Here is a 24,789-nt window from a genome sequence, read left to right as displayed (position 1 = left end):
GTAGGAAAACCTCATCTGAGGGAGCAGTAAGAGGCCAGAGAGGGGGATTTCACTCGGGTACCTCGAGAGTTGGGGAAGGCGCTGCGCAGCTTCTCCATGATGTCTTCCAGGCATACGCTGACCTCTTGGGTTTTGGCTTCCACCTCATCTGCAGCAGGGAAGAGGGCAGGGGGTGAGCAGCGCCATGGGCATCCACCTCTCTGGCCAGCATTCCTGCAGGATGGCAGGGCCCAGGCAGCTTCCCGCGGCATTGAACCAAGGGGGAGCTCAGCTCAGCCCCAACCCTCACCTGCAGTTTCAGTGTCAGGGGTGTTGTGCTCTCTCTCCTTCACCTGGCTGCCTTCAGACTGATGTGGAGATGAAGCCAAGGAGGAGGCTGCTGAACCGTTGCCCTCTGACTCTGCTGGAGGCTGGCAAGAGAAGGGGAATTGTCACAACTCAGTCCTTGTCCTCCCCCAGTTCCGACCATCCCTTTCTGCCAGCTCCGTTATGGCAAAGCCCACCCCAAGGATGGGCTTCCCTGCATCCTTGCTCTGAGAGTACCTGCAGCAGCAGCTCCCTCAGCCGGTGCAGCTGGGACTCCAGCTGCTTGTTGTGGTCCTCCAGGATCTGCATGCGGGTCTCCAGGCGGCTCTTGTGCTGCCGGAGGATTCGTGCTTCCGCCAGGAGCTCATCGTTACATGGGTCTTGCATGGATTCAGGGGAGCTTGTAGCCAAGGTTGGAGACTCCACCGCCTCATCGTGCTGCCACTTCAAACGTCTCAGCTCTCCCTGGAGAATCCTGCGGGATAGCCTGCGTCAGCATCACCACTCAGAGATAAGGCACCCCTGGAGCCTTTGCTGTGAAGCTTGAGGACCAGCATGCTCCTGGACCCTGTCCCTGCACCACAGGGTAACCCTTCCTGCAGCTCTGCCCCGCTTACAAAGAGCCACGCAACTGCTTCCTAAGAGGCTGAGAGCAAGGGAAAGCATCACCTCCTCCTGAGTCGATCTGCCCTGCCTAGAGCCTCCCCACAAGTGATCCAGAGCAGCACCACCACTGTTTGTGAGGGGCTCAGGGGAAGACAGCAGTGCCCTGAGCTCACATCAGCCACTTTGGGGTTCAGGAGGGGAACAGGTTCTGGGCATGGGGCAGGAACATTTTGGGTCTTCTGCCTCCCTCAGAGAGCACACCCTGAGTGCTCCAGTGAAGGTTTTAGGGCTCCAAACCAGCTCACCCAGCTCCTCCAATACCTCCTCCAGCCCCAGTAGCTATCTCCAGCTCCACTCTGAGCTCTGCCAGGCTTCTCCAGCCCCTTTCCCTTCGGCTACAACCCCTCCTTTCAGAGTTGTCCATGCCCCTACCTGTTCTCATCCTCTAAGTGGGCCAGGATTCGCTCCAGCTCTCCCTTGTCATCCATGTTGAGTCTTCCCGGTACGGGCTGGCTGCCCCCGGGCTCTCTGTCAGTGATGGGGCTGGAATGGCGCAGCAGGTACTGGTCCTCGTCCCTGTTGCAGCAGAGGGAGAAACACCTTAGTGAGAAACATCAGTCCCATAGGATTTGTGTGTTTGTGGGGAAGGAGAGCCTAGAGGGAGGTGGGTTCATATGGGAGCTTGTTGTGGCTGCTGTCACAAGTGGCCCTGTGGTAGCCAAGGACCTCAGGCTCTTAGGAGCTGGGCAGGAAAGCACCTCTGTGCCCTGGCTAGGCAGGGATGGAGCTACAGGAGCCCTGATTCAACAGGAGGGAAAGGAGGCAGAACTCACAGGCTATCGTCAGGGGACAGGCTGTCACTGAAGAAGGAACAATTCTGGCTTTCCATCTCTGCAAGCCTGGAGGAAAGAGAAATGGATTCGGATGTGGTGAGAGACACCTTGAATGTCTGCTTAATGCACCCTACTTACAGCAGCCCCTGCCAGACCCCTCTGTGCCATGCAGCCAGCTCAGCATCCTCTCGCATAACCAGAGGTGTGGAAGTGTGCCCTGAGCTACACGAGCTGCAGGCTCCCTGTGCTCCTCAGGTCCCCACACTCTGCCTGGACCTGTTCTGAGGGCAGAGGGGTTACAGACCACAAGGCAGCAACACTGGGGAGCGCATGGGCAGAGCAAAGTGCTGAGGAACCCATCCAGTAGCTCATACTGAGAAAAGAGCAGGAGGGTGCATGGCGGCTGCTTCAACACTAAGACATCTGCTGTCAAATGCATGGTGTTTGCTGCCAGTTTGTGTGGCACCAGCCGCATCCCAGGCAGGAGCAAAGTGGTGTGGGCAGGTCTGCCTGGCCATGGAGCTGACTCTTCCCATCACACTGCAGCCAACCCCATGTGCTGGGAAGCACAGAGGGGGCTGCAGGCAGCAGGAGCTCACTGTCCATGTGCCCTGAAACCTCTCCGCACCCATCAGGGCCACAGTCCATGGCCTGGCATGGCATCAGTGCCCATGGTGATACCTGCTGGCAAAGTGCTCGATCCGGGAGTGGGTATCAGCGTGCGGCAGCATCGGGGAGGAGGCTGGTCTGGAAGAGAGGCACACTGATCAGCAAGGCTTGGCAGCCCTCCCGCAGAGCTAAGCCTTGGAGGAGCTGCCCTGGACTGAGAAGAGCCAGGGAGATGCTGGAGAGGGAGACTGAAATCTCTGCTCTGCCAACAGCTAGGTGCTGTATCACCCTCAGAGCAAGTTCCTGCTCCAACCCTCCCATAGGAGCCCTGTCTTGCAGCTGAGATGCTTCTTCCATCTGCAGAGCCCACATATCAGATAGGATCAAGAGACACAGCCCGGGGCGCAGCCAACTCACGTCTCGGAGAAGTCAGCCTCAAGGACGGACTGGACAGGCAGGTAACCTCTCTGCGGGTGTTTGCTGAAGTACTGCTTGGACCGAAACTTGTTCTTCAGCGTTGTGGCGAAGTCTCTCATGTTCTCACTGGATGTGGTCTGCAGAGACACAGACATTGCCAAGGTGCTGCTGAACGAAAAGTGGGGACCACAGCAGGGAAAAGTCCCTTCAGGCTGCGCATGAGCTCCATGGAGGAAGAGGCAGACACAACCGAGGAAGCAAGGAGGGCACATTTCAGTTCTCTCAGCCTGTCACTGGGCCTGGCACAAGCCAAGCCGGGCATTGCTGGGTGCCAACCCTGCTCACCAGGAGCCCCAGAACAGCAGAGCCACAGGCAGCCTTCAGCATGTAGAGGGGAGCAGAAACATACAAAGGGATCCACTTCTGAGGCTGCACCAGCCTCAACATCACAAGGCTGCTGCTGTCAACAGGGACCTGCTCTGAGCCAAGACCAGCCCAGCCCAGCTCCATACCGGGGTGTAGTACTCCATGATGGGGTAGTGCAGCTTGTTGCCCTTGCTGGCTCGTCCAGTGAGGAAGCAAGTCTGGCAGATATCCACATTGAACTGCTTCAGGCTCCGATACCTGGGGAGATCAAGAGGCCATAGGGAGGCAGGGAGGCAGCAAAACCCCCTCATTTTGGATCAGCAGGGGACAGAGGTGGTTTGTTTTGCTCTTGCGCCCCACTAAACCCACAGTACTGATGGCTGAAGTGCCCAGAAAAGCATCCTGCTCCCTCCCCTCTGCTGGCACCCTGCCTGAAGCACTGCTGCTGCAGAGCGATAGGTCCCCCCCAGAAAAAAAGCACAGAACAAATTCAGCTCCATCCTGCAGGACACCACGCGCTTCCCTTGGGGGCCGAGGTATCACAACCCCTACCTGAAGCCTTTGATGGGGCACTGCCGGCAGACTGAGCACTTGGTCTGGTGCTTCACCTGCTCAGCCATGGTGACCCGATGGAGCACCGCCAGCCACACCATGGACTGCGGCTCCAGGTTGGCCCACTCCAGGAACTGGGATACCTCGATGGCGGGCTTCCCGTTGCTCTGGGACGGGAGAGGAAGGGGCTGCTGTGATGGGGTGTGAGCTCCTTGCCACATCTGGAGCTGGTCCCCAGCACAGCTGCTGCAGAGGGGACATCCCGGCCGCATCACCCTACTCACGAAGCGGAAGCAGCTGCGGATGCTGGGCTCCACGTTGCTGCCTCCGAACGCCGCCACTTCCCCCAGCTGGCGCGGGACCTGGATGGCCTCATGCAGCAGGACACCGAGGTGCCGCTGGTCACACAGGCCCCCGGCGTTGGCCACTTGGCTGAAGAGATCTGCCGCAGGACACACACACACACAGAGCCCCGTTAGACACATGGGTGATGCCTAACACAATGGGCACGATGCAGGCACAGGGAGGGAAGCGTGGATTAGACCAGGGAGCTCACATAAGAGACAGAATCTGATCTATGGTTAAATAACCTTTACCAGTATCCTTCCACCTCCCAATAACCAGGAGCTTAGAGTCTTCTTCAGATTACATACATCACTTCTTTAAGAGCCACAGCTGGCCTGTCCTCTGTGAAGCTGCCCAACCCCTTTATTTAACCCCTTGTTGCTTCCTGTGCTAACCCCTCTGTAGTATCCCATGGCAGAAAGTACCATGGTTAAAATGCAGTGAGCAAAGGGGCTTCCTTGGTTGAAACTCCAACTGTGCAGCCCCAGGTGTATTCCTTCTGGGAAGCACTGGATGAGTGTTGCCTGTTTGCCTTCTCTGCACTGTTCCTTATAGTGCTATGCAAGCAAGATCACCATAGCACCAGCTAGCGTGCAAAAATGCCTTCTGATTTAGGTGGCATAGGAGGAAGGGAGACAAAGGTGGTGATGCAAGCATATTAGTCACTGCAGGATAGCTGTTCCTCTGCTCTTTACAGGCAAAGAAGTGCTAAGCTAGGAAACCAAAGCACCCCTGCTTTCCCCAGGTTACTGCACACCAGACCCTGGGGGAGACAGGCAGGGACTCACACTGGAACTTCTCCTTGACCTCTGTCCCGCACAGACATGCAATGCCCGTCTTGAAGGAGAGAGCCCTCATCTTCCCGCTGCGGCCACTGCAAGGCGAGACATTGCACAGGTTTGCTGCTGTTCTGGAGGTGTTTGGATGCAGGGGGTCAGCAAGGCAAGCATGCACCTCGCCGGTGGCAAGGGCCATCCTGCAGCACTGCCAGCTGGAAGAACAGCACGGGGGTTTCCTTCCGAGCACGGCAGCCCCACAGCACAGGGGGATGCAGAGCGGTACCTGTCAAAGACATTCAGCAGCCAGTTGAGGCTCATGTCCACACAGAGCGGCACGTTGACCAGGATGCCCCGCTCCTCCTCCAGCCTCTCATAGAGGGCGGTCAGGCAGTGGATGACCTCCACCACATCCATCGCTCGGTCGCTGGGCTGCAGGTCGTGCTCATTGAAGATTTCCAAGGCTGTGGCCAGGGTCACCATATCCACTGTGCAGAAAGCATGGGCAGCAGGATCAGAGACAGAGAGGGAAACAAGAGAGGTGAGAAGCAAGAAGAGGGAGAGGCAGCCGTGTCCTGAGCAGTGTAAGACCCACTGTGGTGGGGGAGATGCTGGCAGGATGGGCGCAGCTCCAGAATTGCTCTTACCCATAAACCCTTCCCAAAATACCCACATAGAATCACAGAAGGGTTTGGAAAGGACCTTAAAGCTCATCCAGCTCCAGCCCCTTGCCAGGGGCTGGGACACCTTTTAACTGGAGTTCTACCAGCATAAGTGAGGTTTACTGGTTCCCTTCCTCCTATTTAACTAATGGAGCTCTCCCTGCCCCTGCCAGCAAGGTTGGTTTCTGCTCTCAGTTACATCCACGGCTTCTCCCAGAGCTCCCGCGTGAGCCCCTGCCTGATCCCACAGCTTTGTAACTCGGAGCTGGACCACTTTGTTCTCAAATACCTTTGACTAACACCTGTCCTTGAGGCATTTCCACCCTAAACCTGCAAAGAAAGGCACTGGCACAATGGATTTGCTCAGCTTTCCAGCCACGGGCTCATCTTCCTAGCGCTTCTCGCCTCAGCTACCTGTCCCCGGTGGGCTCCTGCCTTTGATGTGCTGTTAAAAGCTTGTGTAGTTTAATGCCTTTATCGAGTGAAACTCAGCAGGAGAAAAATACTTCCAGCACTCACATCTCAAGGCTTTTTGTACCCGTCGCAGTTTCATAGCCGTCCGATACGCTGAGAACTTGATGTTGTTCAAATCCGCTGCAATAACACAGGAAAAGAATGAAACTGCAGCTCCACATCCTCACCTCCAGGGCAATGAGCAGCAGCTGCAGGTCCCAGGCACCAGCCCCACCAGCAGAAGCAGAGTGTGGGAGAAGGAGAGGCTGAGCCTGGCAGGGGGTTGCTCCCCTTCACTTTAGGGGTCCTTGCGCCACAGAGGGCTGGGGGGATCTCTCATAGCACCCCACAGTGAACGGCTTTGTGGCAGGCTCCTTACCCAGCGTCTGGTACAGCTCCGTCATTTTTGGGTGGTCCCAGCACGTTGTCTGGGCCTGGTGGCTGGAAGGGAAATAGAAGGAAGCCGAAAGTCAAACCAGGAATTAAGCAGCTGCTTAATTAAGTAGATTGCTAAAGGGACCCAGCCAGCCCCAGGACTGAGTCCCCCCAATGCCTGCAGATGCTGGGGCTGCTGCACCACACTGAGCGCTCTCCAGCCACAGCAGCACGCAGGATGCCCACAGGAGGATGCCCCCACTTGCTGCCAGCCCCCCACTCCTTCCAGCCATTGTTCCCCCTCCTCTGGGGCACCTCTGCAGGCAGGGAAGGCCTGGTTCTGCCAGGCTGGGGGCAACACACTTCACTGCAGGTCAGTGCTCAGAGCAGTCTGCTCGCTGCCCTCCTGTCCTCATTGGTCCCCAGTTGCTATTCCCACTGGATCAGAGCAAACCGCTGGCTGGGAGCACACTCACTTGATGTAGTATGGCACTTTGTTGGGGGAAATGGCTCGCTCCCAGGGGACCTGCACAGAGGCTGCAAGGAGAGAGACACGGATCTCAGACCAACACCAAATGCTCCTTTAGGCTGAAGCTGTTTCTGATGAAAGCCCAGCAGGACCTTGTCAGCAGGTGGGTGCCTCTGAAGAGGCTCTGCCTTCCCAAATCACCAACTGGGGGTGCTGGAGAAGATGCTACCTATAAGAGACACAAGACTGCTGGTCTTGTTAGAGGCACCTTGTCCCTCTTGAGATGGGCTCTGAGTCTGGCTGAGCTCAGAAAGAGACACTTCATGATGCTTTTGACAGTACCCAAGGCAATGCTATGATCACTGGTGGGATTTGGGCACACACGCAGCACTGCCTGTTATGGCCAGGCTTGGGCACCCACAGCATCTGCTGTTCCCGTTACTCATGCTATGTGTGTCAGCCGCAGTATCTCAGGAAGATGAGAACTCATCCCATACCAGTTGCCTGCCACCCTATGTTTGTTATCTAGAGGATGAAAGCCCTTTTATCACCCTCAGCTATTTTCCCTTGTCACAGGCAGCTTATCAATTCCAGCAACTGGGAAAGTTGTTCTTACTTTCAGATAGGAAGACATGATCTGCATACAAACACAGGCCAACAAACCCCACTGATACCGGGAGACCCTGCAGGGCTCAGTATTTCCAAGGGTGGACTCCACAACCTGCTACCCATCCTTTGCACATCTGAGAGCCACCAGCAGCTCAGACCTGTGGGAACAGCATCATCTGGGAGCTGCATTCTGAAGGGCAGCCACACTCATGTCTCACCCTTGGTCCCACAAGGTGAGGCTGCACAACACTAACTCTGGGAGATGCTTCCTGCTCTGGCTCCTGTGCAACAGGCACTGAGCCCTTTTCCAGCTGTGTGTGCAGCTCTGGACTCAGCAACAGGGCTCTGCACCCCATTCTCGTGTGCCACAGCCCATGCTGAGCCACCCTGCAGCGGCAGCCTCAAGGTGGGAAGCCAGGAGGACCCACTCACGTACAGGAGAGGAAGTGCTGGGAGCCTGGTCCGAAGTCCCGGTGGGCATCTTGGAGCTGCTTCAGGCGTTCATTTATGGAGGCCTGGAGGATGGGACAGAAGAGCTCAGTGGCAGCCCATTGTGCATTCCAGATTGAAGCCCCATTCGGGAAAGCTTGTGGATGGGCTCAGACATGCCCCAGCGCGCAGGTCCTCTTCCTTCCTCGCCTGCATTTGGTATCTGCATTCCCCAGTCTGCTCAGCCCTCTACACCTCCTCCCACAGACTGGGGCAGCACAGGCCACATCTCCAGCTCACCTGTACCCATATCTTGACAGATAGCAAAGCAGCCACAGTTGGGGCTGACTCATCCCCATCAGATCCTGATTCTCCTCAGAGAGCATCCCTGTTCCTCCTATTTCCTTTTCCTGCTCAAGACCTCTATAAATTTTCCAGCACTTTTCCTCACACCGAACTGATGCTCTCTTTCCGGCAACACCAGCTACGCCATCCCTGCTATGCCAAGCCTTACTTATCATCCCTGAAGCTCAGCAGCAGCAGCCCTTCCCCAGCATCCTCCCACCTGTGGTTTATTTGCAGTGCTTGGGCCTGACTCCTTCCCACCTGCAGCTGCTTCCAGCGCGTGTTGATCTGCTCCAGGGTGCGGGAGTTCTCCATGGATAGGTGGACATCTGAGATGGCAAGCTGGTGTGCAAGATCATTGACCACTTTCACCCCATCCTTCATGGGGGACAGCTCCTCTTTGAACAGCTGGAGCCCCGTGCCCAGGGCAACAGGCACAGAGCAGGGCAAGAAGGGAAAGAAGCAAGAGAGCAATCAGGACTTGGATCTGACTCCTGTGTACAAGCTAGGATGGGTGAGTGGCCAGGACACTGCTGACTGACCCTCTACTGGGCACCTTAGCAAAGGAAAACCAAACCAAACCCCAGCCTGGCTGGAGATCACGCACATTGACTGAGAAGTGGAATATGAGCAATAGCTCACCTATGCTGAGCCACTGTACTGTGTAAGGCCTGTGCTGCGACAAGGTGCTCAGCACAGCCAATTGCTTGGATATTGTGAGACAAATCCATCCTCACAAAGAGAGGACCTGTCCCCTGAGACCCCAAGTAATGAGGCTGCATTGGGCTGAGCAGTCAGGAAAGGCAATGCTGCCCTCCTGGGAAGCAGCATCTCATCACCTCTGCGGTGAAGGCTGGAGCCTTCTCAGAGCCAGAAGTACCTTGGTTGACTGGATGTGCTCTGGCAAGGAGTCAATGAAGAGGTCCCCAATGGGTTCCCAGGTTTCGTGCACGCTTTCAGCCTGGTCCAGTGTAGTGCTGAGCTCCTCCATGGCCCCTTTAATCTCCAGGAGCTGCTCCAGTGTCCGTTCGATGTGTCGGTGCTGGTCCACGCAGCGCGCTGTGAGCTTCTCCCACAGCTCGCTGGCCACATTCGCCTGCTTCCAGACAAAGCGGCTGATGTTCTGTATCCGGTGCCGGGGAGACACATCTGTGAAGGGAAAGCAGAAGGGGAACAGAGAGAAAATGAGAGCTCAGCCCAAAGGAGAGTGGGCAAGAGATGGAGGGAGGGCAAGGGAAAAGAAGATTAAATATACCCAAGGAAAACTGGAAAGAGGGAGGGAAACCAAGTGATAATAGGATACATCTCTGCACCAGCTCCTCAAAATCCTACCCCAGAGCGTATCTGATACTGCCCAATGAGATGTATCAATTATGGGCTCCCTCAACAGCCTCTGCCTTTGTCTAGGACAGAAGCATTTCCCTCTGCCAGCCTGCCCTTTGGCCAGAGGGCTGGGAACAGCCTGGTGCATGATGGCATGAGGCAGAGCACTGATGTGCCGCTTTGTGCCACACCAACCACTTGCCACTTCCACTCCATCCTCTTCAGTCCAACCCAGGAGGAGCTGCTCTATAGGAGAACAAGGAAAGGAGCCCTCCACAGACCTTTGCTTTCTGAAGTTGGTTCTTCTAATTCCTCGAATGGATGCTGGGAAAGAAAAGCCTGTGCTGACTCCAGGACAGAGTAAATGTATGGTCCCCGAGACTTCACTTCTTCCATGAAAGCCTGGGGAGCAGAGCACAGAGACAGCAAGCTCAGCTGGAGAACGGGCAGCCAAGTGCTGCAGTGATTTATTCCCTCCAGAGCCCAAACCTCACTGGAGACACACAGAGGAGTTAACAGAGAGTATTTCTGCAGTCTGGGGAAGGAATGACCACCTGCAAGAAGGTGGCTCCTGCAGATGTCTGCACTGCAGCTTTGCTGGAGTGGGGCGGCAGAACAGTGAGCTCAGGAGGGTTTGTTGAGCCAGGGCTATGCAAAATGAAATGCTTTATTGATGATGCTTTCATAGGCACTGCTTGGAGACTCTCCTTATGCAGCAAGAGCATGGTCACGCAAACATTCATCCCAGCAGCAGTTCAGCTGCTGCAGGAGCAAGGGGGGGACCAGCAGGATGTGCCCAAGCAGCACATCTGCCAGGGGCAGATGGCTTCAGAGACAAACTGCTTTAGGATGCTCTCTCCTCAGCCTCGTGGACTCAGGGCTGTGGGCACTGGCAGTGACAAAAGGAGGGGGTCCCAGTGCCATGGGACCTGCAGCTCCCCACAGCTGTGACTGGTGTTAGGGGAGGCGTGAGGGCACGTACCGCATGTGTCTCCTTCTCCTGCTGCACCAGGACAACGTCCCCCCGCAGGGGCAGCTGTGCCGAGAGCTCCTCATCCTTCTGCCCCAACCAGTCTATGATCTCCTGGAGAGGCACCTGCAGCTTCCCACTGTGGTCGGAAAAGGCCTCCAGCCGAGCCCTGGCAGGAGAGCAAGGACAGCAGGACAGCGGTCAGATGGACAGGAAAGGAGCAGGCTCCCTAGGGAGGCACAGCACCGCAGCTGGGGTGATCTCAGGACACACACAACCCCACCAGGGACTGGCATGGGCTGTGCATGACCCTCAGTGAGCACAGGCACTGCACCACCAGGTAGGGTGAAGCACGGAGGCATTGGGGGAGGAAACTCTAAGGCTATTCCCTGGATTCCAGAGCAAGGGACAGAGCGACTGCATTTGCCTGTGGGTCGGGGCTGTGCTCTAGCACAGGGGGCTTTGCTCAGCATTTACATGACTGGGCAGCTGCCAGGAGCTTTGCACTGAGGCAGGAGACAATTAACATGCCCCAGTTAAAGACTGCGTTGTGCTGGCTCTGGAGCTGCACCCTCTGATGGTCTGGAAGGCACGTTCCCCCTGTGCAGTGGAGATGGCTCCCAGCAAAGGGACAAGTGCAGTGGAGGTGGCAGCAAGGCAATGGGGCAGAAAGAGACAAGACAACAGTGGCAGAAGATGTAGAAAGCAGAGGAAAGCAAGAGCAGGAGTGAAGGAGGGGAGGGAGAAGAGGATGGGACGGGTGGAAATGGAGGGATACTTTTCAGCACAAGGAGAAAGACCCAGGGGTCTGTGGACAAGAGGGGAAATCAAGCCAAGGTCACTGAACTCATGTGGCTCATCAAGCAAACAGGTTCAAGCCCTCCTGCCAAGCGCCTGCAGCAGGCAGTGCTGCAAGGCCAGCCCAGCCCTGGGCTTTGCTCCGGGCAGGAACTCTTACCGCAGGCTGTGGGATTTCTTCTTGATCTCGTTCCAGCAAAGATTCATCTCCAGAGGGGCCCGGGGCCCTGCAGCACCGCTCACAGCCCAGGGGGTTACACACGAGGGTCCTGCACCATCCTGTGAGGCTTCAACCTGGGCAGAAACAGAACCAGGCTGCATCCAGAGAGTGCTGGTCTATGCTTATGGCACTTGCCAAGGGACACCTACCCTGCTCATTCCTGACCCTGCCTGGCTTTTCAACCTGCAAGGGGCTGCCCTGCTTCCAAAGGGGTCTATGAGCAGCTTCAGGGAAGCTGGTGGAAGAAGGATGCAGTGCCAGCTCCAGCAGCACCAAGAGCAAAGGCTGAAGGAAGGGCTCAGCGTACATGTCTGTTCTGCAGGATCTCTGCTCATCACTTATCCAGCAATGAACTTATCTCACTGCTAGGGATTAAATCAGAGCTGCCCCTTGTGTGTCACAGTCCCTGCAGGGCTAACAGTAATTTCTTTCCATGCCATACAGACTGCTGCGCCTTTGAGAAAAGGAAAGCACCGTAGGTCCTGTTGTTCCTAGGACCAAGGGGACCTGCCAACCTCTTCTGTGCTATCTCCAGTACTGGGAGCTGCCACCTGCTCCTCTACAGAAGCACAAGGATATTCCCTGCCTGCACAGGAGATCTCAGATGCTGCTGTTCCTCCACAGATGCTGCTTCTCCCTTGCAGCTCTCCAGAACGGGCAGTGGTGAGAAGGATGCTCTGAGCAGATAACATCAAACCCTAACCCAGCAGCACAATGGAAGCTCATCAGTCAGCCTGGAAAACTGGGTTCTGATCCCTGGAGAGCAAATCCTCAGGGGATGAGGCAGAAATCTTCCCCAAGCCCTTAGCACTCTATCATGCTCCTGCTCATGATGCCAATGAAGACATCATTGTGCTTGCTGGCAACAGCACCACACACCAGCAGGACAAGCAGCATCTCACAAGGACTCAGTGAGTGAGGGGGGATTTCTTCTCCAAAAGCACTAGTTGTGCAAAGCACAGGTCTCATCTCCACAAGTGAGACGTTGATGTGCTTTGTTAGGGAAATGGCAGCATTTCGATCTAATGCTACTTTGATACTAGAGCTCATTTGTGATAATTATCCCCAGGTGATTAATCAACCATAATTAACTGCATTAGCACTTTCTAAACAGCGTATACAACAGGCACCCCTTTGCCAAGGGAAGGGCATCTGCCGCTGGGGAAGAGCAGCAGCTCTTCCAAGGGAAATGTACAGATACTTGTCCTGTCCAAGGGCTCCCAGAGATGACAAGGGGACAAATCCAGCTAAGCCAAGGAGAACAATAAACAGGACAAAATCACCAGTCAAGGAACTTATCCTCACAGCTAAACCAATGCCCCCTCCACAATAGTTCTGAGAGAGAAACCAAATGGTCCCCAAGGCTGGTTCTAAGTTTGTTTCTTGTCAAACCACCCAACACCAGCCTGTTCTCTGCCTCGCCATCCTGCCACTCTGGGACCACAGAGTTCACAGGAATCTTGGGGCCGTGAATAATGAACTGCTCCAGCTAATACTGCTGCTTGCACATAGGAAAATCAATACTGTGCATGGGCACATCCTCCTGACCGTGAAAGCAGGTTATCCTCACAGCACTGCCAGTGAACATGCCAGCCCTTCCCTCTATCCCAGGGGAAACCAAAGGAGGGATCGGCTCTACCTGGGTGCAAGTGCAGAGCTCAGCAAACAACACAGCCCTCCCAGCCTCATTTAGGAAGTTAAAAGCCCACCAAGCCTACAACTCATGTTGTAGTAAATGAGTATGCCCAGTAAATGAGCCAGTGGCGGTGGCCAAGCATCTGCTCCTCTAGGACAAAGCCCCTGCAAGCGAGCAGAGGGGAAAAGCAGTGCTTTCCCTCCGAGCATCCCTGAAGCATCCCTTCCCCAGAGCCCCGGGAGCCGCATTCCCGCTCCACCCTTGAACGCGATTCCAGGCGCATCTACCTGTGCTCAGCCTCGGATCCGCCGCAGGGCCGCTCAGCTCCCTTGGGAGAGCGGGCATCGCCTCCCACCCCTCCGGGTGCTGCCAGGCAGCACCCGGCGGGGAAGGAGACGGGCACCGTGTGCTCAGCAGAGCAGCCCGAGCACTGACCCCCCAGGAATGCGGAGGGGGGCGGCAGCGCCTCGCAGCCAGCCTCAATCCCAGCTTTGTCTGGTGGCATTCCGGCAGCCTCCAACCTGCCTTAACCCCGCTGCTGCCACCGTGGCTGCCTGCGAGGCACGAAGGGGGCAGAGGTCTGCAGGGCATCCCAGCGTGGGACAGCCCCGTGCAGGAAGCTGGCCCTGTACAGGTGGGGTGCTCCGGGAACTAGGGGAAAACCATCCCTGCAAGGGCATGGCAAAGGTGGTGGTGGGGCAGGGATGGGGTGACAAGCAGAGACCTTGCCCTCAGGTGCTGGAGCACAGCAGGGCAGATGGGGTGTTTGACAGAGAAGAGATTTACCCAGGGAACAGTCCCCAGCGAGCTGTGGCTGCCTGGAAGAGAAATAGTCACGTTCTTGAGACCCAAGAAACTGAAGATGCCCTCCTTGCCCCCCACGTGCCCCAGCCCAGCACTGGGTGCCAGCACAGATGTTTCTGCCCGCCTGGACTGGGTGCAAATGGTTTGTTTTTGCCAGAAGGCTCTGGGCTGGCTCCTTGTGCCCCCCACAGTCCTGACGCCCAGCATTGTTTCCATGCTCTCCTCCACCTACAGGGAGGGAATCAAAAGCTCCCTCTATCTCTCCTTCTCTTCCCCTCCTTCCCTGCCTGCACATCTGGCAGCTGCTGTCCCTCTCTCCCTCTGGGACCAGCACCAGCCTCCTCTCCCAAACCTCCCAGACTGGGGAAAGAGTCTCCAGCAAGGCCAGGACTCAGCTAAGGATGGGATCCTTATTATCCTGGGCTGCATCACCAGCAGTGTGACCAGCAGGTTGAAGGAGGTGATCCTGCCCCTCTCCTCTGCTCTTGTGAGACCTCACTTGGAGCATTGTGTGCAGTTCTGGTGTCCTCAACATAAAAAAGGCATGGAACTGTTGGAACAAGTCCAGAGGAGGCCACGAGGATGATCAGGGGCTGGAGCACCTCCTGTATGGAGACAGGCTGAGAAAGTTGGGGCTGTTCAGCCTGGAGAAGAGAAGGCTGCGTGGAGACCTCATAGCAGCCTTCCAGTATCTGAAGGGAGGCTATAGGGATGCTGGGGAGGGACTCTTCGTTAGGGACTGTAGTGATAGGACAAGGGATGATGGGTTTAAACTGAAGCAGGGGAAATTTAGATTGGATATAAAGAAGAAATTCTTTACTGTGAAGGTGGTGAGGCACTGGAATGGGTTGCCCAGGGCGATTGTGAATGCTCCACCCCTGGCGGTGTTCAAGGCCAGGTTGGATGAGGCCTTGGGTGACATGGTTTAGTGTGAGGTGTCCCTGCCTACGGCAGGGGCTTGGAACTGGATGATCTTAAGGTCCCTTCCAACCCAAACCATTCTGTGAGTCTATTTCTGCAGCCTTCAGGGAGCTCTCAGGACAAGCAAGGACAAGAGGAGAGGGATGCTTCCTGGCAACACCTTCACCTGTGAGCAGGAGGGCACTGCACACCCTTTGAATGAGTCAGGCTGTCATTAACATTGCAGGAGCCAGCAGCACAGCACCCAACACACTGATGCCCACACAGCACAAAGCCAGGCTCAGGCAGGGACTGGGGGAAACCTGTGCTGGATATGACCTGAGCTGAGGCTGTCTGCACCCTCCCTGTATGCTGCTTTGCTGGTGGGTCTCACAGGATGTTCTGCCCCAGCTCCTCTCTCCCAGCAAACCCCACAGGGCTCTGACCCCATCGTTAGAGGCTTGAACTGCTCAGGCAGCTCAGGAGGGCATTTGCTCATCTTGTTCTACCCTGTTCCTTTCTTGCTTCATCTGCTGAGCTGTTCATTAACCACCCATGCACTGGCCCAGTAGCAGTTACTCAATACAGGGCAAATAAGCCCTGGCTCAGCTACCAAGAGCCTGCCCCAGCTGCAAGCCTCATCCTTACATGCTGGAGCCGCTCCAGAGACAGCTCTGCCTCCCTCCTGCAGACCCTGGCTCTCTGGGGCAGGATGAGTCCACGCTGATGGAAGCCAGGGAGGAGCCCCAGCCTCAGCCTTTGCTCTTCACGTTTGAAGCACAATGAAGAAGGAAAAAGAGGCAGAGCCAGGCCCTCATTCCCCCTAGGAACAACACTGCCAGCACCCAAGGAGAACTTTGGCTGCATCTGTCAGTCTCTTGTCAGGTGAGAGGTACCCTGGGGCAACAGCTTCATGTGGCAAAGGGGAAGCCATGCTCCAGCATTCCCCAGCCTTGCTGTCCTGGGTGACCCAGAGCAAGGTGCTCAACAAGCGCGTGGCTGCTCAGTGCAGAGCACGGGCAGCTCTGCAGACACTCACAGCACACCTTCCCCTTCCCGTCCACTCTGCACTGCCATTCACCCGGGGACCTCCACCTCCCTGCCTGGCTTTGGTGAGGAGCCTGGGCTGGCTCAGAAGGAGGAGGGAGACCAACAGTGTGAGCACCCACTCACCATTCCTCAAGACATTAGACCAGAAAGAGGTCAGAATCCTCCTCTGCACACAGCGTTTGCCAGGGGCTTATTTCCAAGCTGTTCTCTGCAACCAGGGAAATGAGAACCCTACATTTTCAGCAGAAGCTGATGCTCTCCCAGACTTCCAGGAAAAGAATAAACCCAACAAAGATCTGCGAACAGTGGCCTCTTCCTCTTCATTTTGAAGGAGGCTTGAAATGCAGCTCTGCAGGTTGCCTCTCTTCCTCTACTTTGGGAAACGCTTGGCAGCCAAAATGCTTGAGGAGAGCCAATGCTCTCATTAAGTGCAAGCAGATGGGGGCCTGGAGCTAGCAGCTTTCCCTTACACCAGGAACAGAGGTCCCAGTTTGCTCCACATATACTTGCAACCTCTGTAAGGAAGGCTCCCAGATGCAGCTCTTACCTGAGACAGCACATGGGCAGTGCTGCTGTGCTGTACCCGCTGTGTGTCGTGCCACTCAGGACATTGTGGGAGGGCATAGGGCCATTCCTGCATCACCAGGGGCTGCATCAGAACCGATGTTCATGGGGATGGAGACAGCTCTGGCACGAGCACCTGAAAAGCAGCGTTAGAGTCCCAGGGTCAGCTTGCACCTCCTCATGGAGCTGACCCCCTCCCCTTTGTGCTGCCTTCACAAAGCCTAAAGGATGCTTTTTCTTAATACTTTTGTACTAATGTTGCAGTCTTTTTAAATGTCCACCTCTTTTATGTGCACAATTGGATGTGATTGAATTTGGAGTCAGCCAGTCCCACATTGTGGCTTTAAAAGGATTGGGTTTCTTGAACTACAGGAGATACCCAGGGTTTGATGCAAGAGAGGAGGGAAGATCTCACTGCCATGACCACTGTCCTGGTTTCAGCTGGGAGAGTCAATTTGCTTCCTAGTAGCTGCTATAGTACTGTGGGGCTTTTTTAATCCAGGGCAACCACTTATGTGTAGACGGAACAGATACATTTACATAACAAACAACATTTTCAAACACATTTTTTCCTTTTCTGTTCAGAAGCAAAACTGCCTGGAGCTGCACAGTACCCATGCGTGCATCTCACACTGTCATCATCTGCATTGTTAGGAGTTTGAGCTCATTATAAAACTCTCTTTTTAACTCCATCTGTAGAATTGTCTCACCCAAAAAGCCACTTAGCTGTGGCCCCTTGTCTATTCTATGGATGGGAAACACGACCTTTGGCTACAGTGCTGCTTTTTATGGTGTTTGGACTCTGAATAAACAGTGATTTATCCCACTGCCAGCATCACCCCAGCTTTACAGAAAACAGTAAGACAATAAAGCCCAGAGAAAATGGTGCAAGATGTTTATCTGAATCTGGCAAATCACAACCTCTCAACTCTACATCTGACCAGTGGCAGTGCTGTGAATGGAGCTAAGCACCAGCATGTTCACAACAGGATGGGGATCTAAAAGCAGTGACCACCATGCAGGGCTTTGCCCAGCCGGACTCAGCACATTTGATTTGCTCATCTGACCTCACGAGTGATGCTCTGAATACTGCCTGTGATGGGTCACGGGGCTGTGCTGAGGGACTGTGCTGTCTCCTACCCAACACACTGCCTAACCTGGTGACTGTCACCTGGCTCCACAGCCAGACCTCCTGTCCAAGTGGAGATGGGGCTGCTTCCAAGGTACACATGGAGCAATACTGTTGGAAGAAGGTCACTGGCTCCTTCATACCCACTTGGACCAGCTGAGAAACCTCCTGCTTGTTCCTGGCAGGGCAGCAGCAGGCAGTGTGTCCTGCAGTCACACTGAGAAAGCCTCAGGCCACTGTACGCATTGCCCATCTCTCACCCTGTCACATCCCTCACTTCCTTGCCTGAGCTTTCACTGCCTCTCTCCCTCCATTACACACATTAAGAGCACAGCTTATCCTGTTATGGGTGGTTTTAATCCCTGAGCAGTTTGCACAGCCATAATTCTCTCCCTCTCCAGCAGAACAGCCTGTGTTGAGCTCTCCAACAACATGTTGTTAATCCAAGTCTGGTTTCCTACCCCTCCTGCCCATTGGCAAAATGAACATCGCAGACTGTGCAATGCGGAACCCTTGCTCTACCCCTTCCCCATGCAGGCATATGAACAGTTATAGATTCCAGGGACTTCAAATACACCCAGCCTTATGGGGCAGCTCCAAGGGCACAGCGGATGATTTCTGCCTTTGACAGCAGGTAACACCATGTTCTATTCCTCCAATCCTTATGCTGTTTGGGATCTGAGCTGAGCCTGATGCTCTAAATGACCTCTAGATGAGGCTCAACCCATCAGAGATACAATTCTCAGGGCATGAAAAGTCACTCAAAGCCTCCATCACAGGAATGCCATTGGTCTCCAGCACAGTGGCAAAAGAGGGCATTTGGTGGGAGAGAGACAGACAACCAGGCGGTGAGGCACGACTGCAAGCAAACCACCAGCTACGTATGATCCCTTGCCAAATTCCCTGCTGTTACAGGAGCCAGGCTCTTGATCTGCTCTGCTCCTCTGTCATGGCACACAAAATAGCTCCAGCTCTTGCACTGCTATCTCAGTGCTTCAGTACAGCACCGTGTCTGGGCACTGCACCATGTGGACAGACCTTTTGTGGGTGCTTCCCAGCCATTGCCTGGTGGATGCAGCTGTCAAGAACAGGACCTGTCATCTACCTTGCTTCTCCCAAGGCAGCTTTCCCCTCTGCACTCTGCTCTAGGTTGGTGCTGGAGACCCAGTGACCTACAGCCAAGGTACCACATCAACCACAAAAAGATGAGAGTGCTGGCAACTGAAACTGCCATCCCTGCAGCCTGACACAAGCCTGTACTTGAAAAGGAGTTGAAAACTCCGCCTTGAAGACCTGGTGTAACCAGGCAGTGCCATCAGATTTCAAGTGCGGTTGGTCCCCTGGCACGTTTCTGTGCAAGTAGGCAAAACATCAGGGCCCACGTGAGCAGAAGGAGGAGGACATCACAAGGAGCAGTCTTAGAGTCGCCACAGAGCAGGCACCGCAGCACTACACCTGTACAATGGAGGCAGCAAGAAGTGAAACCTTTCCCAGTGGTGTCCCTCACATGGTCTTTGCTGGAGGTTCCCACTCCAGGCCCAAAGGTGACCAGACCCTCCTAATCCCTCGCTACAAGGTGCTGGTTTGCATCGTCCCACATGAAAAGCACCCAACTCTTGCCTCTGCTCCCATTACACCTTAGGAAACAAAGCATTAGACATTTCACAGCGCTGTGTTACGGATTCCAAATGCTTCAGTAACCAGGACAGAACTGGAGACCACGATCATCCCCTGCTTGAAAAATAACAGAGCCAAAAACCTTGCAGTTACATTTCAACAGTTGGATGCTTTGGGGGGTAGTAGGCATTAGGGTGCATTCAAAACAAAGCAGCTGCCTTTTTCCTCTTCCTACCTGAGCCGTACCCGTTACTAATCCAGCACTGAAGACCCCGGCTCTGCTCTCCAGCCAGTCTGACAAATGCAGCTGGAATGGCCATTGCCCATCCTGCTTCAGCTCTACCACACAACTTAGTGCTCTGCTCAGTGCCCTCTGCTTTCTTCCTACAAACCCACTGTAGCAGCAGCACTGGCTGGCTGGAGAGGCAGTGCTCAGGTGTATGGGTCATGCCCCATCTCCTGCAGCATCTTTTCTCCATCCCAGCCAGCAGGAAGGAGACAGCTTCCACCAGTGCACATCCTGCATGGGGTACTTCTGCTGGTTCACTGCGTTTGGTTAAAACCCTCCTGACACAAACCCTCCCAAACACCAAGGGAATTCATGCTGCACCTGACCTGCATCGCTAAAGGTAACCTGAGGGACCTGCAACAGAAGTCCAATGTCAGATGTTGAATTTCCAGCTCTCTGTCGCATGTAACAGCAGCAAATACAGCATTTAGGCCAAGAGGTCTCTCGATCGCAAGGCTTATGCTTTGAATTGCTAATTTCCCCAAAAACATTCTTTCCAGATAGAAACTTTCCACTTCAGATCTTGGCCTATAAGGGAAAAATATGGCAGTGTTCAAAGGAAAGGCAGCTTAGCCTTTATCCCCATGAAGGGAATGGAAATACAAACACATTCCCTGCTGCTAGAAATGTTAATGGCTTTGTTGTTGTTTAACCTCCTGTACAAGAGAAGCTAAAGCTCAGTGCGCTCTGTGTCCTTTAAGGGGAAAGGTGGGAGGCTTGTGGATATTTCAAAGTTCAGCTCCCATGTAATGCTTACAAAGGGAGCATTCCCAGGCTGGCAGACAGCAGGACTCCCTCAACAGCACAGTAGCACATCCTGTCCCAGCAAAAATTGTATCCTCCACATGTTAAGTTTAAGCCTGGGATTGAGGGCCAGCAGACCTACTTCCCAAGACCCCATTAGGTCAGGGTTTGCTGAGAGAGAAGGCAGAGAAGTCTTTGTCCCACTGGGACCAAGCATACAAACAGCACAACTCTCTTAGAGCATGGGCCCTTGGTCTCCTTCTCTTTACAAACCAGGAGTAGATACCCAAACACAGGTTCTCGCTTGCTCCTGTGTGCAAGGAAAGGGGAACAGGACTATCAGCAACCTTCCACATCAGTGGGCATTTACAACCCTGTCATCCAAGGGCTGAAAAACCCAGATGCCAAAGCTGCACCTGGGCCTCACCCTGCACTGTCATCTAAGCGCCAGGTCCCCTCATTCATTACAATGAGAGGTCCTTCAGCTAAGCAGCTCTCCTTAAGAAGTGACATAAAACCATTGCTGTATCTGGTAGGGAGCAGGTGGCACAGGAGCTGCCCCATTCACTGTGGGTGGGTGATGTGGGGCACTCACATTGAACGAGCTGCATTCTTAAATGACCACTTAGATTTTGAGCTCACGGCCAAATGTCATTTTAGTTCTGCGGATACAGAGGTGCCACAGAAGCAGCACCTCTCCCACTGGCTCATTCACTTGCCTTTTTCCAAGCAGAAGAATAGGCAGCTGCACACAAAAACTGAAGCTGAAAGAAGTCACCAGTCAGCCTTGCACCAGGAAAATGGGACGCGGATGTGCCCAGCTAACCAGTGCACAGCCCCAGCATGGCCATGCGGCACTGACTGCTCCTTGCTCTGCTCAAAAATAACCTGTGGGAATTCATTTAGGAAGGCTGCAATATAAATGTCTTTCACATGTTTCAGCCTCCCAGCTGGGTTTTAAGCTGCTCTCTCCAAAACTCACTTTGCCAGCGGATTCTTCCCATCCTTTCTCCTCCTCCAGCCATTAGAGAACTACTGCAGATACCTGAGCACCTTGAGGACCCAGCTGCAAGCACAAAGCCCTGCTGTGCTGGACACAGAGGAGCTGCTGTCTGATAGACCTGACAGGCAAAAGGAGCAAACATGTTCCAGCTTTCCGCAAGGGACCGTGGAGAGGGGAGCATAACTTGGTTATTAAGTGAAAGAAGGTTGCACCAGCCATAAAAACTGAACCCAGTTCTTCAGGTTCAGTTGTAGCCCTGAAACTTGCCCATTCAAACTCCCTAAAAACGTCGAGTTTTGTCTTTGTCTTTCTCCTCCAAGAAGCTGAACTTTTCCTTCCCTGCTGCTAGAGGCAGGAAAGGAGCCTTGCTGCATTGTGGAAAACACATCACCCATTTGCCATCCTATGTAACTGATGAGCAGCCGCAGGAAGAGCTCACCCATCTCACAGTGATAGCCAAGGTAACGCTGTCCTAACTCTCGGCTTCCTTGATGCTTTGTTCCTCGTTCTCAGTGTCAAACTAACATCTCTTTCTCTGTACTGAATATTCAGCCTTGCCCACAACAAGCTTGTCTTTACAATAACCTCCCTGTCAAAGCATGGGGTTCTCTGGCCTTCTGAGGCCATGCGTTTTATAAGCAGGCTGTGTGCCACATGAAGTCACATTTCCTTTCCTTTCTTGAGATGTATCGGAGCGACCTTTTTCTCATGCTAAGGGAAACAGAAAAGGAAAATGGGATGGGGCTATTTTGGCTCAGTTCTGAAAAGCTCAGTTTCACCTTTATACACTCATGAAAATGAGAGGTTTTTGAAGTCTGAATTCTGTCTCGGTTTAGGAAACTTAAAATCCCTCTTTCATGCTTCTATCATCCAGCCTAAAGAGGAGGCCTTGAATATACTTCTCGAAGTACGATTATAATCAGAAATTCACCATATGCCTCCAGAACTCAGGGCTTTTGTTTGAACCCGTTCATTTTTGTTTGAACCCTATCTCACTGTGTTTAGTTTTGGAAAGAGTCACTCCGACCTGAGCAACCCCATTCATGGTTACAGTCCTGGCCACTTGCAGCGAGTTGGATTGATCCATCTCAGGTACTAATCCAGACAGAGCTGGTCCTCATCTTAATTACTTCAGTTAACAAAGAGGACCTGAACACAGCATCACATCACAGCACCCACTCCAACACTTTCCCACCGCAGCGCTCCAGGCACCCACGTTCCTGGGCACAGTGCTGTGAACCAAGATAGTTCAGAATCACATGTCTATAGTCCGGTCCCTTCCCAAAGTGCCAGCACACACTTGCTGTCACCAGAGCCCTACGTGGCCCATTCCTGCAGCAGAGAAGAAAGCAGCTTTGAGCATAGGGAGCCGGCGGGGAAGGATGCGAGACGGCACCAGAGCCATGGCAGGCACACAGCTGGAAAAACAGGAATGCTCCCAGCATGACTGAGCCTTGTAGCTGGGATTCCACAGTGCAGGGTGCTGTGGTCGGGCAGTAAAGGCCATTAAAGAGGGTAACCACACAAGGACTCTCCTGGCTCCAGAGAGGTCGGTGAGCAGCAGGAGGGAAGGTGTGAAGGGCCTCGGGTGAGGGCACAGGGAGCACACAGACTGACAAGGATTGCACTGGAATTTTGGGTTTCAGTGCTAAATTAAACCCCAAACAAGCATCGGTTTGTCCCTCACACAGCCTGGTGTTTAGAAGTAACTGCTCCACACCCTGCATGGATGGGCAATCTCAGCACTGAGACCCCATGGATAGGACGCTGGCAATGCCACCAGCGGAGCCCTCTCCCTGCCATGCCAGAGGAAGACTGAAGGGAATGGGCTGAACTGGGAGCCAGTAATAACTTGTCCTGCATAGCACTGAACCCTGGGGAAGCACTGCCCAGGCTGCCCTGTCTGGCATAGAGAGGGAGGGAGGCTGCTGAGCTCTGGGGAGCAGGAGAGGTCCCTTGCTTCCTGCAGGTGGTTCTGCAGCCAAGCACATCTAAAGGGAAGGTCAGCGGTGGCAATATGAGGCCTTGAGAGAGGAGGAAGATGAGCAAGTGAAAGGGATTGAGGAGAAGCTGGGGGAGGGCAAACACAGAGGAGCAAGCCTGGACAGGGAAAGGTACGGAATGGAAAGGGCAGACTGGGGCTAGAGTCTGATCCCAGCTTATATTTGGGTTCCTGCCTTGCCCTGCTGTCTGATCCTCCCAGGAGGATGCTGGAAGGCCACACACACCCTCCCCAGAGCTCAGAGTGAATAAGCCTCCAGTGTGCAAAGAATCAAAGCTGGTGAAATCGGGATGCTGGCTACTATTGTTTGCCTTGGGAAGCCGCATCACTTACTGCTTCCCAGCCTCTCCCCTGTGGAAGCAGCCTTGTCCACCTCTCTTGCTCCCACTGTGGCCCCCCGATACCCTTCTCTGCAAGTTTCCTCAGCAGCACACACACAGTGCTACTGTGAAGGGATGTACACACACACACACACACCCAAGGAGCACATTTCCAAGGTTATCAATCTGTCAATACCTTCCCTTTTCCCAGCCCACCTAGGATCTGAGTGGGAAACAAATCCTAGTCATGGCCTACCTTCCGAGTCCACCAGGTCTGAGACGCGGGAGCAGCGGCCGCCGGGCTTCGGGAGCAGGGACTGGGGCTGCCTGTGAATCAGCAAAGGAGTCCCTGTGACAGGGATGCATGCTGAGGCTGGGCGCTGCTGCCTGCACGCTCCCTGCTCTCCTCCTCCACCGACCGCGCTGCTGTGTTGCTATGCAATCACATCACCAGGAGTAACAGCATCCTTCTGAGCCTCCGAAGAGATACCCTTGACTCGGAAAACGCAGGAGGAACAAGGACGATCCCACAAAGTGCCCGGCCCTTTGGAGGTCTCCTTGGCCAGCAATCGATCCAGAGGAGGGGAGGGAGAAGAGTGGAGATGCAAAGGCAGACACAGGAGGAGGAGACAAAACACACACGGAAAAGCAGAAAGAAAAGGGAGGGGGAGAGAAACAGATGCACAAAAGGCACTGTGGTCTGACCTGCAGAGACCTGACTCAGGCTGCGGGGCTCAGACATGCTTCCCACTGCTTGCCAACATCTCCCCATTGCCCTTCAGGACCGGTGGCTCTCATTTTAGGTTAGATACGGCCACGCGTGTGCTGGAAAATGCCAGACACATTCACCTCCTTTAATAACAATTTGGGTGTCTGGTGTATGCTTTAGTAATTTAGAAATAGCCCATTTGAAAATTAAAGTTATGGAGCAAAATAGGATAATTTCATTTTGGATATGTTTCTTATTCGTCTCAGGAAAGAGGGATAAGTAAAGGAAGAGGCAGTTCTCCAAGCTGGGGAGAAATCCTGATCCAAGATCTTTTAAATGTCAAGGTATCTCATATCAGTTCATGAAAACCAGAAGGATTTGAGCTCCTGACTTGGCTGAGGACACAGGCAGACCTGCAATTAGGATTTCAGTCCATACATTACAGTTTGTATTTGTTCACAGTATCACAGTATCACAGTATGTTAGAGATTGGAAGGGACCTCAAAAGATCATCTAGTCCAATCCCCCTGCCGGAGCAGGAACACCTAGATAAGGTTAC

The 24,789-nt window shown here is 54.1% G+C and overlaps 1 protein-coding gene across 1 annotated transcript; it reads right to left on the bottom strand.

The window, feature by feature from the left end:
• Window positions 1–11: 11 nt before the first annotated feature.
• On the bottom strand, window positions 12–16,508 carry DRP2 (dystrophin related protein 2; the record flags this gene model as incomplete). Its single annotated transcript, XM_080624801.1, has 22 exons — window positions 12–148; window positions 290–410; window positions 544–781; window positions 1,345–1,488; window positions 1,746–1,811; window positions 2,427–2,492; window positions 2,772–2,908; window positions 3,284–3,395; window positions 3,690–3,856; window positions 3,974–4,131; window positions 4,823–4,908; window positions 5,097–5,298; window positions 5,992–6,066; window positions 6,305–6,366; window positions 6,777–6,837; window positions 7,815–7,893; window positions 8,414–8,560; window positions 9,033–9,301; window positions 9,757–9,877; window positions 10,458–10,614; window positions 11,404–11,537; window positions 16,401–16,508. The coding sequence occupies 22 exons, from the start codon at window positions 16,506–16,508 to the stop codon at window positions 12–14; spliced, it is 2,847 nt and encodes a 948-aa protein (XP_080480927.1).
• Between the last annotated feature and the right edge of the window lie 8,281 nt (window positions 16,509–24,789).

The sequence above is a fragment of the Psittacula echo genome (genome assembly GCF_963264785.1).
Source record: "Psittacula echo genome assembly, chromosome: 8".
Classification (NCBI taxonomy): domain Eukaryota; kingdom Metazoa; phylum Chordata; class Aves; order Psittaciformes; family Psittacidae; genus Psittacula; species Psittacula echo.
Note: the sequence above shows the minus strand (reverse complement) of the source record. Positions and strands in the feature narration are given on the sequence as shown.